The sequence below is a fragment of the Silurus meridionalis genome, chromosome 24 (genome assembly GCF_014805685.1).
Source record: "Silurus meridionalis isolate SWU-2019-XX chromosome 24, ASM1480568v1, whole genome shotgun sequence".
NCBI classification, from domain to species: domain Eukaryota; kingdom Metazoa; phylum Chordata; class Actinopteri; order Siluriformes; family Siluridae; genus Silurus; species Silurus meridionalis.
This window is the reverse complement of record NC_060907.1, coordinates 936,447-950,331: the sequence shown is the minus strand read 5'-3', so window position 1 is coordinate 950,331 and position 13,885 is coordinate 936,447. Positions and strand designations below refer to the sequence as shown.

General features: G+C 44.9%; 1 protein-coding gene across 2 annotated transcripts; it reads right to left on the bottom strand.

The window, feature by feature from the left end:
• Positions 1-424: 424 nt before the first annotated feature.
• Positions 425-12,960, bottom strand: akap8l (A kinase (PRKA) anchor protein 8-like). Of its 2 annotated transcripts, none has more exons than XM_046837156.1 (13): positions 12,799-12,960; positions 9,507-9,545; positions 9,028-9,229; positions 5,873-6,386; positions 4,665-4,785; positions 4,522-4,574; positions 4,193-4,226; positions 4,010-4,106; positions 3,761-3,917; positions 3,565-3,670; positions 1,507-1,637; positions 1,329-1,424; positions 425-1,241 (listed from the first exon to the last, which is right to left on the bottom strand). In XM_046837156.1, exons 1-13 carry the CDS (start codon positions 12,827-12,829, stop codon positions 852-854), a joined length of 1,971 nt encoding a protein of 656 aa, XP_046693112.1. In that variant the 5' UTR covers positions 12,830-12,960; the 3' UTR covers positions 425-851. The 2 variants fall into 2 exon arrangements, with proteins under 2 accessions (XP_046693112.1, XP_046693111.1); XM_046837155.1 differs by having other exon boundaries at positions 4,193-4,229; positions 12,799-12,959.
• Between the last annotated feature and the right edge of the window lie 925 nt (positions 12,961-13,885).

Below are 13,885 nucleotides of genomic sequence, written 5' to 3'. Positions count from 1 at the left end.
GAGACGTGACGTACACGTGACACACGGCCTAGAGTCCTTCGAGCTGCATGTGTGAAGGAAGACCTTCAACGAGCTCAACCCCCAGAAATTGACATTAACAGATCAGTTGAGCTGAACTTTACAGACTACTGAAACAGCTGCAGAAGATCAGGTGAGATGAGATTTATGGATGTAGTTGTGGAATGGTTTAGGAGACTGAGAAGGTAGATTATGGATGATTAGGGAACCTGAAGAAGCAGAGATGCAACAGCTCAGCAAACCGGGGACATGCTGAAAACCAAAAATAGAGGGAACTTAGAGAAGCATGAGAACTTCAGACATAACATTAAAAGAGAGAAGTGGCTACCAGGAGAAGAAGGAAGTGAAGTGCTCCACATGAACCCTAAAATCAGTTCAATGCAAATGAATTGAAGCCACAATGTCCTGATTTTCAACATTTATTATCAGCTGAATGCAAAAACAAAGGTTCAGAAGGTTTCAGCATCACAACACAAACTAAATAAAAAGATAAAAGAAATAAACAAAAAGACAAAACGAATTCACAACGAAATAAACGAATCGGTGTCAAACGTGAACAGTGCGTACGAGTTGACAGACATAGCTCAAATCTGATTGGCTAACGAGGAGAACGCTTCGATTTTATTGGTCCAAAGAGCAACAGCAATGCGAATATGCAGATTTCCTTCCAAACAATTAGGCTATACATGTTCCTCAACATGAGCTGCTCCAGGATCAGCATCTACTTTAACAAATAGAAATTTAAAACAGCCAGGTCTGATCTTAGATCAGTGGAACAGGAGATGATCCTGGATCAGCCATGGAGCATCAAGACCCTAAAGATTTCTTTGTGGCTAATCATCAATCACGGGTATCCCACAGTCCTCTTCTGCCCCCTTCAGGAAGTTTTCTGCATCGTCAACCTCCTCAGGTTTCTCAGCTCCTTCAGGTTCTTCTTCTTCTTCTTTCACTTCTATTCCCTCCTCTTCCTCCTCCTCCTCCTCCTCATATCCTGCCTGTGCTTCATCCTCCCCTGCTTCACCTTCCTCCATCTTCATTTCCTCTTCAGGTCCATCAGTGTTTCCGCTCACCTCAGGTTCCCCGACTACATCTGCATGCTCTGCTTCATCCTGTCTTTCTTCTGGTTTTTCTTCCTGTTTAATCTCAGCATCAGCCTCAGATACCTCCATCATGGAGTCCTCGGGGTCCTGGTCATCTGGATTGTCAGTAAAAGGATTTTCACCCTGAAAACAGAATTAAAACATATTTATACGTGTTTATCGTTGAACAATTCTTTTTTTTTTTTTAGCAAAATATTTTGAGAAATGAACCTTCAGGAAGCTCTCCAGCTTTTTGCCGATGACCTTGTGGTTGAGGATGCTCCTCGCCACAGACAGACTTGACCTCTTGGACTGCTCCATCATCCCCTACAGGTAAACCGACAGGGAGCAGAGGTTATGACTAATATAGATGTTTGTGAAGATGTTTGCAGAGACGGTGTTTTTGTACCTTGCGATTGTAGTTGTGCTCAGGAGATTTGAGGTGCTTCTGGATGAGTAAGAACTGCATGGGAATATAGAGATCACAAGCTGAACAGTACGCTGCCTCAACCTTCTTCATGAAGTGCTCCATCCCAATGTCTGAACATAACACACAGAATACTGCATTCAGCACTGAACAGTTCACAAAACCTTAAATACACACACACACACACACACACACACACACACACACACACACCCCATCTTCCTCTTTCAGCTTCTCCCATTAGGGGGCGCCACAGCGGCTCGTCAGTCTCCATACTCCTCTGTTCTCTACATCAGCCTCTTTCACACCAACTACCTGCATGTCCTCTCTCACCACATCCATAAACCTCCTCCTTGTTCTTCCTCTTTTCCTCCTTTCTGGTGTCTCCATCCTCAGCATTCTCCTACTGATATACCCCATGTCCCTCCTCTGCACATGTCAAAACCATCTCAATCTCACCTCCCTCACCTTGTCTCCAAAACGTCCTACATGTGCTGTCCCTCTAATAAACTCATTTCCAATCCTGTCCATCGTCGTCACTCCCAACGAACATCTTCAGCTCTGCTACCTCCAGCTCCACCTCCTGTCTTTTACTCAATGCCACTGTCTCTAATCCATACAACATCTCAGGTCTCACCACAGTCCTATAAACTTTCCCTTTCACTCTCACAGATACTCTTCTATCACAAATCACTCCTGCTATCACTCTTCTCCACCCACTCCACCCTGCCTGCACTCTTTTCTTCACTTCTCTAACACACTCTCCATTACTCTGCACTGTTGACCCCAGGTACCTGAACTCCTCCACCTTCTCCACCTCTTCTCCTGCAACCGCACCCTCCACTGCCCTCCCTCTCAGTCACACACATGTACTCTGTCTTACTCCTACTGACTTTCATTCCTCTTCTCTCCAGCGTGTACCTCCACCTCGCCAGGATCTTCTCCACCTTCTCCCTACTCTCACCACAAATAACAATATCATCCACAAACATCATAGTCCACGAAGACTCCTGTCTGACCTCGTCCTTCAACCTGTCCATCACCACTGCAAACAGGAAAGGGTTTAGAGCCGATCCTTGATGCAGTCCAACCTTGTTGCTACTGCACACGTCACTGCTGTCACACTGTCCTCATACATGTCCTGCACCACCCTCACATACTTCTCTGACACACCAGACTTCCTCATACAATACCACAACTCTCTCTCCACCCTGTCGACGCTTTCTAAATCCACAAACACACAATGCAACTCCTTCTGACCAGCATGTCATCTGGTCCAACCATCTGGTCCACACCATCCAACCTTTTCTCTCTGCTTAAAATACTTCCTCCACCTTCTCAACACACTCTCCTCACTAGTCAACACATTTCCATCTCCATCCTTTATTGCTCTAACTTGCAGCACATCCTTCCCAGCTCGGTCCCTCTGCCTGGCCAATCGCTAAAAATCCTTTTCTCCTTCCTTAGTGTCCAACTTCTCCAACAGCTCCTCATATGACTTTTCCTTGGCTTTCTCCACATCCCTCTTTACCTGCTGCCGCATCTCCTTGTACTCCTGCCTACTTTTCTCATTCCTCTGTCAATTACAATTCTGTTTCTCCAACCTCTTTCTCCTTCTGCACTTCCTCATTCCACCACCACGTCTCTTTGTCTTCCTTTCTATTTCCAGATGTTACACCAAGAACCTAACTGTCTCCCTCATCACTTCTGCAGTAGCTTCCCAATCATCCAGCACCTCTTCACCACCACCGAGCTCCTGTCTGACCTCTTCCCTGAACCTCAAACAACAGTCTTCCTCCTTTAGTATTCACTATCTTTTTCTTCTTTCAGTCTTTATCTCCTCCTCTTTTTCTTCACCTCCAAAACCATCCTACAGACCACCATCCGATGCTGTCTAGCTACACTGTCCCCTGCCAACACCTTACAGTCTCCAATCTCCTTCAGGTTGCATCTACTACATAGAACATAATCCACCTGTGTGCACCTTCCTCCACTCTTATACGTCACATATACATACACACACAATCCTGAACATCTCACCTTTGGTCAGGTCCTGCTCCCTCAACACCTGGCAGATGGTGGCGCTGTGGTTCTCCAGCTGGCTGATCCTCTGATCAGTCTTCTTATGTTTATCGTTGATGTATTCCTGCAAAAACCCCACAAAATGTTCTATCCTCTGATTGAATGTGTGCACCTGTGTGTGATCTTATCCTGAAGGAGGTGGAAACTGGAGTACCTGCAGGAACTCTGTGGTCGGTTTTGAAAGTTGACTGGAAAGGAACCTGAAGTGGTCCTTGTGGAATTTGCTCTCCAGATGGGCGGTGAGATCCTCGCTGTAGAACGAGCGGAACTTGCAGACGGAGCAGGCAAACGTCACCCTGGAAATGGCGCGGCTGAGGGGAGAAACCACAAGACCATTACTGCCACTGGAATTCTGAATTCTCTTTAGAGTTCTTGTGTTTTTTTTTTTTTACATTATTCTGACCTTTCAAAGAAGCCCCGCCTCTTTCTGAGTTTAGAAGCAGAGGGCGGAGTCTGTTTCCCCTGCTGCTTCTGAGGGCTTTCTCCTTTACCAGATGACCCTGATGGAAGAAATTGAATGGTAGATGGAACTAAAAAAAGGTGTGGACCAGCAGAGCATTTATCAAGAGAACATCAAGATACTTACCAGCACTTTCTCCTTCAGCCGCCAGTTCAGACTCCTGCTAAAGAATCGATACGCACTGAATGAGTTATTTAGCGAGCACTCTGAAACTGGGAGCAGTGAACAACACAATAAGACCATTTGAAGCTATTTAGAGATCAGTTCCTCAGGAACACAAGGTTTCCTTTGGTGTCCAAACGTTCTCCATGCAAATGAAGAGATTTGCATGAATGAACGTTCAGTTTCGTTTCATCGTCCTTTCTAGACAACCAGATATGTGGAACAGACATGGTCCACATATCTCCAAACAGAGTGAACAATATCAAACAACTATTCATTCATAAGAAACCTACTGTGGCTGGAGTGGTGTCCTCGCTCTTCTCTTCTGTGGGTTCTTCTGCTGTTTCTGCGGTTCACAAACATCTTTGTTAATATACGGTTTTGCTTTATGAATGGAGACACATTCTCACGACTGAGCGGAACAAGGAAACGGTACCCTTCTCAGCCGGGTCGTCTCCTTCAGACTCGGTCTTGCCCATTTTCGACTCGGGCTCATCGGCGGAAGTCGGGGTCTGCTTCCTCTTCTTCTGCCCGTCACGCTGAGGTTTTACCGGCTGCTACATTAGCACATCCACACACATCCGTTAACTCTCAAGGTCTCCAAAGATCAGGTTACAATAAGTGTGTTACCAACACAAAAACATACACTGTAGGGACAAAAGATTCAGGGCCCTAATTTTTCCAGCCCCATGTGGTTCTTCCACAAAGTTGGAGACGCACAATTGTATCAGGACATCTCTGGATGCTGCATGAAATTTCTCCTTCACGTAAACTGAATGTGGAAGATCTCCTGCTATAGAGCTCCAACCCTACTGGGATAAATGTAAACACTGACTACACACCAGACCTCCTCACCTGCATCATTAACTGATTTTACCAACACCCTTGTAGCTGAAGAAATCTCCAGAAGATCTAGTGAAACATCTTCCATGAAGAGTGGAGCACATTATAACAGTAAATTGAGAGTAAATGTGGACTGGGTTGTTTCAAAAAAATTATTTACGAAACCTTTGATCAGGTGTCCACTCAACTTTTGTCCACACAGTGTACTTCCCATCAGACAGAGACAATAACACGAGTAAGACTTTAGAAGAGGAAGAACGATGTTCAGAAAGGTTACTGGACAGACAGCGCACACAGGACAAACATCACAACACTGCACAATCATGAAGTGAGAAATGCCACATGAACTTACCTTTACATACACAAAAACCCTGAACCAACTTGGGACTGCATTAACCCAGCCGTGGTAACGAATCTTTGACCAGGATGGTTTTAGGAATAAGTTAATAGTTTTTTGGGGTGTTCTGTCATGGGGCTTACAAGGATTTTACATAAATACACCTAAATATTCTTTTTAATACATAACAGTTAGAAAAACAAACAAACAAACAAACAAACAGGGCTGTTAAGACCTTTCTCGCTAGACGTGGGGAGTTGGGGTTGTACTGGTATTGGGGGTCTGTTTGTTTGAAGGGCCTTACAGAGATACTACAGCATCTTTAGAGTGGCAGGTGGCGTGAAATGGTGTAATTTCCACATATAACTCCACTCAACAGGCTTGGCAGGCTGGACTAGGGGGGGTAATCTTTTTCCAGGGTGGATTGATGGTTCAAAGTCCAGTGCTTTGCTGGGGGTACTTACTCGGTTGAGGGGTCTCTTGCGGGTGCGTTGACGGTTGAGGTATTTGCCCCCTCCAAAGTGCCGGACAGGATAATCCTGGGAGCCATGATGAGGTTGGAACCCCCCACTTTCGGGGTACATGCGGTGGCTCAGGAGCGATGGCAGCTTGCCTCGCCCTGAGGGGGAGTGGCCTTGTCCCCCACTCCGCCCACCTCCACCCATCATAGAGGAATCCTGCCTGCGGCCAAAGCCGCGCCCGCCTGGCCCTCCGCCCCTGTGCTGGGACCTCTGTCCCGCACCCCAGCCGGAGCCTGAGAAAGCATCTCGAGGTTGCCTCATTTTGGCGTTTCCGAGGGAGGCAGAGCCGCCAAATCCACCACCCCCTCCAGCTCCACCCATCGACCCAAAGCCCATGCCTCCTCGCTGGGCCATCATGTCGCCCCGGGAGTCACCAAATACAATGTTACCAGATCTGTAGAGATCGCGGGGGCCAAGGGCAGAGGAGCGCGAGTCGAAAGACTCATACTGGTCAAACCTGCAGAAGGAGGTGCAGAGCAAGTAGAGATGAAGCATTGGCACCTCGGATTTCATACTTTCACTTTCCCTGTGATTCATTCACTCATCTGATCTCCTGTATTATTCTACTACTTGCAACTCAAATGATTTTGAAGAACCCCACACTGATCTTTGGATGACAAGTAGTCATTCACCCAAGCCATTCCTCACACCAATATCCAATAGGACAGCACTTTGGATAGTCCATGATGGGGCTGTGAGCCCCTTGCAGTCCTACCTGATCTGTACAATTTGGGATGAGGAGGGCATGTCTAAGTTTATCACAAAGGACCTCCAAAATAATGGGGCAAACTAGAAAAATGGCGTTATGTATTTACTGTCTGGGTCATGTACTAAACATGAATTATAGTTGGACTAAAGATTTTTTATATGTATACAGGTGAAGGAATGGCTTCAGTGATGGAGAGTTTGTCATTAAAGCATGAGCAACACCAGGGGATGCAAGGCCAATATGTGTGAATACACTGGATTATCCGGTGATAGAATTCCTTTAGCCTGAGGGTCAGCTTCAGAAAACTGAATCTTAGATAAACACAGAGTCAGTTTGCCAGAAACAAGAATGGGGGTTGGGGGTTGGGGGTTCCAGAGCAAAAAAATTTACATTTAAATAAAGGGAAATAAAGATTAGATTGAGAACTTAGGGGCTTAGATTGGGAACACGGATCCATTAGCACTTGGGTGCTCCCTAGTTATTAAGACAATCAATCTGTACTGCTACACAATCTGCACATTAACTACTCTAAAATATATCAAAGTTTCATTTCTATACTATTATTCCTTGGGAAGATACTAAAACGTTGCTGAATTGTGAGGGGTGCATTTACTTTTGTATAATAATGAGAAATTATAAACCCGTTTTGATGCCTGTGCTATTAAAGCAACTTACATCAGCTTCTCTTACCCTCTAATACCCCCCACACACCGACATTTGGAACAGCTCTTGATTTAGACTAAAGATCCCCCCAAGGTCACAGTTTTCGTATTGGCTACATGCTCTGAAACGTCCTGTTCCAGTAAAAGGCACCTTGTTGTATGACTATGCTGTATGAGCTGCACAGGGATGGGAGGGAAGCAGTGAAAGAGTAATGAAAGCGAAGTGAAAGAAGAGGAAGTATCTCTTTCCTCACTCACTGTGTGTGTGTTTATAATAAACTTTGTTCTGTTTGATTCTTCCTGAAACTTTTATTTAGGATTTGGAGAGTTTCCACCACAGTACTTTATTTTTGTAATAAAGTTCAGTATAATTGACATGGAGTGTTGTGTGTTTTTTATCCAGTATCCATTTTAAAACTATCGTTTGATTAATCGGTTATCGGCAGGTACGATCTGACCTTGCTATCAGTAAAATGCTAGTTATCAGTGTAACCTTGTTACCGTATTTTCCGGACTATAAGCCGCTACTTTTTCCCACGCTTTGAACTCTGCGGCTTAAACAACGAAGCGGCTAATTTATGGATTTTTCTGGGGTTTTTCCCGGTTTCACAAACTTCAAGCCAAAAAACTGAGCCCCATAACATTAGACCAATGAAATTGCAGAACGGGTTCAGGTGAACCAATGAAACTCTTTATATTAAATCAGATGCGCTCCCACTGAATCGTCCCGCAGCACATCATAAATATGGATGATGTTCCTCTGACGTTTGACCTGCCGCTCACCCGGACTGTCTACAGGAAATGTGAATCATTCGTCACGCTGAAAACAACCGGGCATTAAAACACACTTCACCTGTGTTCTGAGCTGCACGGCATCGGGAGAAAAGATTCACCGATGGTGATTTTTAAACACGACGATGCCAAAAGATAAACTCGAGAGAAATAGTTGTGAAAGGAAGGAGGAAGACAGTGAACAATGACTTTCTTGGTAGGCTACTGTTTAGATACAAGTCGTGTAACAGACACTGTGTAAAGTTCATTAGTTTCAGTGTAGACACCTGCGGCTTATAGACAGGTGCGGCTTATTTATGTTCAAAATAAAAATCTTTGTAAAATTCAGTATGGGTGCGTTTAATAGTCCGGAAATTACGGTATTTGTTATATTGATTTTAATAGCGATTAATTAAAAAGTGTGTAATTATGACAGTAATAATGCTCTTTAATAGGTGATCTCTCTTTAAATGAACGGTGCAGAACAAAAACTAATCCATCATCAGGAGGCAAAATAAACATTTAAAAATCATAAAATCTCTACAGTAACACTGCTAGTCATTTCCTGTTACAGACCGACCCCCATTAAAGAAAGGAAACATTATGTGGCCCTCAGAGAAAAAGGTTTGGGGACCCCTGGTCTAAACCGTACTGCAGGACCAGAGATGAAGCTTGTGCCTCTTTAGATGTGTTTAAACAGGAACCCTACACACGAGAAAAAACCAAAGCACTGCTGACTGGAACACGAAATGTGAAGGTATCTTAGGTACTTTTGGGCCTCACTTCACCCTGAATGCAGTAAATTCATCTCCAACACGATGGTCACCTGGTAACTAAAGTCATGCTAACTACAGGAATGAAGAGCTAGCGATGAGCAATCACAGTTTACAGAAAGATCTGCCTCTGATCTTGAATATTCATAAACAGTTTAAGAACAAATAGAAAATCCATCCTACCGGTCATTTCGTCCCCCTCCTTTCATCCCTCCCTCTAACTGTGTTAGCATGTTGAGCCTCTGGTTGATCTTAGCGATCACGTCGTCCGCATTGCCCCCAGAGGAGGAGAGAAGAGAACCAGACAGACCTCTCTTCATCTGTCCTCCACCATATCCACCAGACATGGAGTCCTTATAACCATACAGGTCGTAGTTACCAGATCCTGGAAATGAAAGACTGTAGAATAACATTGTGCCTCCAGAAATCTTTCTACTCAACAGAATTCTCCCTCATCCACAATGAAAGCAGAACATCTGCTGAGGGGGTACAGTGATACTCACTGTCCACAAATTCAAACTTATTTACATGAAAGATAGTTAAACACAGACATGATCTTCAGGTTCTGCAGAGTTCTGCTCCCTGTACTAAGGTTAAACAGGTTAATCATGTCAGAGTGGTAAACAGAACCCTGGTAGATAAAGAAATCCTGAAAGCCTCACCTCTGCTGGAAGATCCTCCTCCGCCCCAGCTGGAGAAACCTGTCCACAAAAGCAGGAGGAACATAAACACCATCAGGACTCTCAGTGATCCAAACACCAACATAGTGAGAACACCATCATCCTACACCCACTGTTTAACCCCGTGTACACGTCCCTGTGTGGTAGAACATCATCCACATCCTCTTTATACCAGGAGGAAGAACCCAGAGGAGTTCAGAGGGGTAAAAAAGGGATGTGAGAGGGGTATAAGAGGAGAAAGGACGTAAGAGGGGTATAAAGGGAGAAAGGGACGTAAGAGGGGTATAAAGGGGAGAAAGGGACGTAAGAGGGGTATAAAGGGGAGAAAGGGACGTAAGAGGGGTATAAAGGGAGAAAGGGACGTGAGAGGGGTATAAAGAGGAGAAAGGGACGTGAGAGGGTATAAAGGGAGAAAGGACGTAAGAGGGGTATAAAGGGAGAAAGGGACGTAAGAGGGGTATAAAGAGGAGAAAGGGACGTAAGAGGGGTATAAAGAGGAGAAAGGGACGTAAGAGGGGTATAAAGGGGTATAAAGGGACGTGAGAGGGGTATAAAGAGGAGAAAGGGACGTGAGAGGGGTATAAAGGGAGAAAGGACGTAAGAGGGGTATAAAGGGAGAAAGGGACGAAGAGGGGTATAAAGGGAGAAAGGGACGTAAGAGGGGTATAAAGGGAGAAAGGACGTAAGAGGGGTATAAAGGGAGAAAGGACGTAAGAGGGGTATAAAGGGAGAAAGGGACGTAAGAGGGGTATAAAGGGAGAAAGGGACGTAAGAGGGGTATAAAGGGAGAAAGGACGTAAGAGGGGTATAAAGGGAGAAAGGGACGTAAGAGGGGTATAAAGGGAGAAAGGGACGTAAGAGGGGTATAAAGGGAGAAAGGGACGTAAGAGGGGTATAAAGGGAGAAAGGGACGTAAGAGGGGTATAAAGGGAGAAAGGACGTAAGAGGGGTATAAAGGGAGAAAGGGATGTAAGCGGGGTATAAAGGGAGAAAGGGATGAAGAGGGGTATAAAGGGGTATAAAGGAGAAAGGGATGTAAGAGGGGTATAAAGGGAGAAAGGGATAAGAGGGGTATAAAGGGAGAAAGGGATGTAAGAGGGGTATAAAGGGAGAAAGGGATGTAAGAAAGGTATAAAGGGGTATAAAGGGGTATAAAGGGAGAAAGGGATGTAAGAGAGGTATAAAGGGGTATAAAGGGAGAAAGGGATGTAAGAGGGGTATAAAGGGAGAAAGGGATGTAAGAGGGGTATAAAGGGAGAAAGGGATGTAAGAGAGGTATAAAGGGGAGAAGGATGTAAGAGGGGTATAAAGAGGAGAAAGGGATGTAAGAGGGGTATAAAGGGAGAAAGGGATGTAAGAGGGGTATAAAGGGAGAAAGGGATGTAAGAGGGGTATAAAGGGAGAAAGGGATGTAAGAGGGGTATAAAGGGAGAAAGGGATGTAAGAGGGGTATAAAGGGAGAAAGGGATGTAAGAGAGGTATAAAGAGGAGAAGGATGTAAGAGGGGTATAAAGGGAGAAAGGGATGTAAGAGGGGTATAAAGGGAGAAAGGGATGTAAGAGGGGTATAAAGAGGAGAAAGGGATGTAAGAGGGGTATAAAGAGGAGAAGGATGTAAGAGGGGTATAAAGGGAGAAAGGGATGTAAGAGGGGTATAAAGAGGAGAAAGGGACGTAAGAGGGGTATAAAGAGGAGAAAGGGATGTAAGAGGGGTATAAAGAGGAGAAAGGGATGTAAGAGGGGTATAAAGGGGAGAAAGGGATGTAAGAGGGGTATAAAGAGGAGAAAGGGATGTAAGAGGGGTATAAAGAGGAGAAAGGGACGTGAGGGGTATAAAGGGAGAAAGGGATGTAAGAGAGGTATAAAGGGGTATAAAGGGGAGAAGGATGTAAGAGGGGTATAAAGAGGAGAAGGATGTAAGAGGGGTATAAAGGGAGAAAGGATGTAAGAGGGGTATAAAGGGAGAAAGGGATGTAAGAGGGGTATAAAGAGGAGAAAGGGATGTAAGAGGGGTATAAAGGGGAGAAAGGGATGTAAGAGAGGTATAAAGGGGTATAAAGGGGAGAAAGGGACGTAAGAGGGGTAAAAGGAAAAACAGCTCTACTCTGCGTAAACAATGAAAATATTCCACACATTGTTCATAACTGACACGTTTACACACAGAATCCGAAAGGTCCATTAGTAAACGGAACACGTGTAAATAACGTGTACATGTATTTAAACAGGAATTCTCCTCTGGATATTCTGCAGTATTTACTGGTGTTTACTCGTCTGTTCATGTCTGTTTTTCTCCTGCACTGGAAGCTCCTGACGTCAGGTCAATTTCCTTGTGTGCGTAAACACACTTGGTAATAAAACTGGCTCTGGTTCTGAGTGGGTGGTTCTGGTTCTGAGTGGGCGGTTCTGATTTTCTGAGTTGGCAGTTCTAAGTGTGTGGTTCTGATTTTCTGAATGGGCGGTTCTGGATCTGATTGGGTGGTTCTGAGTGGGCGGTTCTGAGTGGGCGGCTCTGGTTCTGAGTGGGTGGCTCTGGTTCTGAGTGGGTGGCTCTGGTTCTGAGTGGGTGGCTCTGGTTCTGAGTGGGTGGTTCTGAGTGGGCGGCTCTGGTTCTGAGTGGGTGGTTCTGAGTGGGCGGCTCTGGTTCTGAGTGGGTGGTTCTGAGTGGGCGGCTCTGGTTCTGAGTGGGTGGTTCTGAGTGGGCGGCTCTGGTTCTGAGTGGGTGGCTCTGGTTCTGAGTGGTATATTATAGAGCTGTGGGAACCATTTCCATTCCTGCTCCGTGTGTAAGTGCACTAGATGAAGTGTACACACCAGTGTTCCCTATGTAAGGCTGATTGGTGCTGAGTGGGACAGTGTCCAGGGGAGGACACGCCGACCGAAGCCGTGTAGGACACCCAGACCTCTGTCCCACTCGGGGAACTACGCGATCAGATGCTAGTCATGGTAATGCTAATGCTATCTAGCAAAGCTGGAGCTTCCTGACTAGCTGTCCTCTGTTATCCTCGGGCAGGCCGAGGCCCTGCAGTCTCACTGCTACACCCGGACATGCACTCGTATTTCCCAATAATCACTACATATAAACACGAACACATCTGCAAAGAGACACGAGCGGAAACCTGAACAGCAAAATGGCGCCGCTAGAACAAACAAACACGCACGTACAGAGAGCTAGCAGGCTAGCTAACCCGTCTTTATCCAACACCACACACACACACACACACACACACACACAAAGAGCAGGTAAACCCGCATTACAGCCGGGTAAAAGCCGTTACCGGATCCGGATCCATATCCGCGCCCGTCCATGTTCACACAAACAGGAGATTAAAAGCCCAGAAATCCACGCAGAGACACAGATCAGACCCACTGTGAGCGGTTACACCTCAAACCGAGTCCTCGAACACTATCTAGTGCACTACAAAGGGGACATGAGGACTGCGGCTTCCACTACACAGAGGGCTTTATATAGGGAGGGACAGTGCTGTTTGGTATGCAGCGCTCGCGCGCAGAGAGACAAATCCTATTGGATAACATTTTTGATTGACAACCGACTGTTCAATCGTAGTACTGTTATATATTTACATAATGAGAGAGGTCAGTGAATCAGAACGCGGCATCTGTCACTGGGGGCGGGGTTTCTGGGGTAGAAGCGACAGCGCTATTTAAATTCCATTGCTATTTTATGACCTCATTTAAATGTTTTATATTACAGAGTTCAATAATGTTCATCTTTTACATCTTTATTGTAATGATTTACTCACTGCGGACATGTCTGATGATCTGTCCATCCATCCATCCATCCATCCATCCATCCATCCATCATCTGTCCATAATCCATTCATTATTCATACATCATCTATTCATTTATTCATCCATCCATCCATCCGTAAATTCCCGTCAATCATCTATTCATAATCCATCCATCATCTGTCCATCCGTACATCCGTCTATCTATAATCCATTAATTATTCATCCATCTATTCATTATCCATCTATTATCTGTCCATCCGTACATCAGTCTGTCTATAATCCATTCATTATTCATACATCATCTATTCATTTATTCATCCATCCATCCGTACATTCCCCTGTCAATCATCTATTCATTATCCATCCATCATCTGTCCATCCGTACATCCGTTTATCTATAATCCATTCATTATTTATCCATCCATTCATCATCTATTCATTATCCATCCATCCATTCATCCATATATTCATTTATCATCCATCTGTACATCCCCCTGTCCATCATCTATTCATCCATCCATTCATCATCTATTCATTATTCATTCTTTTATCCATCAATCCCTCATTTTTCATAATCATTTATCCATCCATCCATCATTAAATTTATTCATC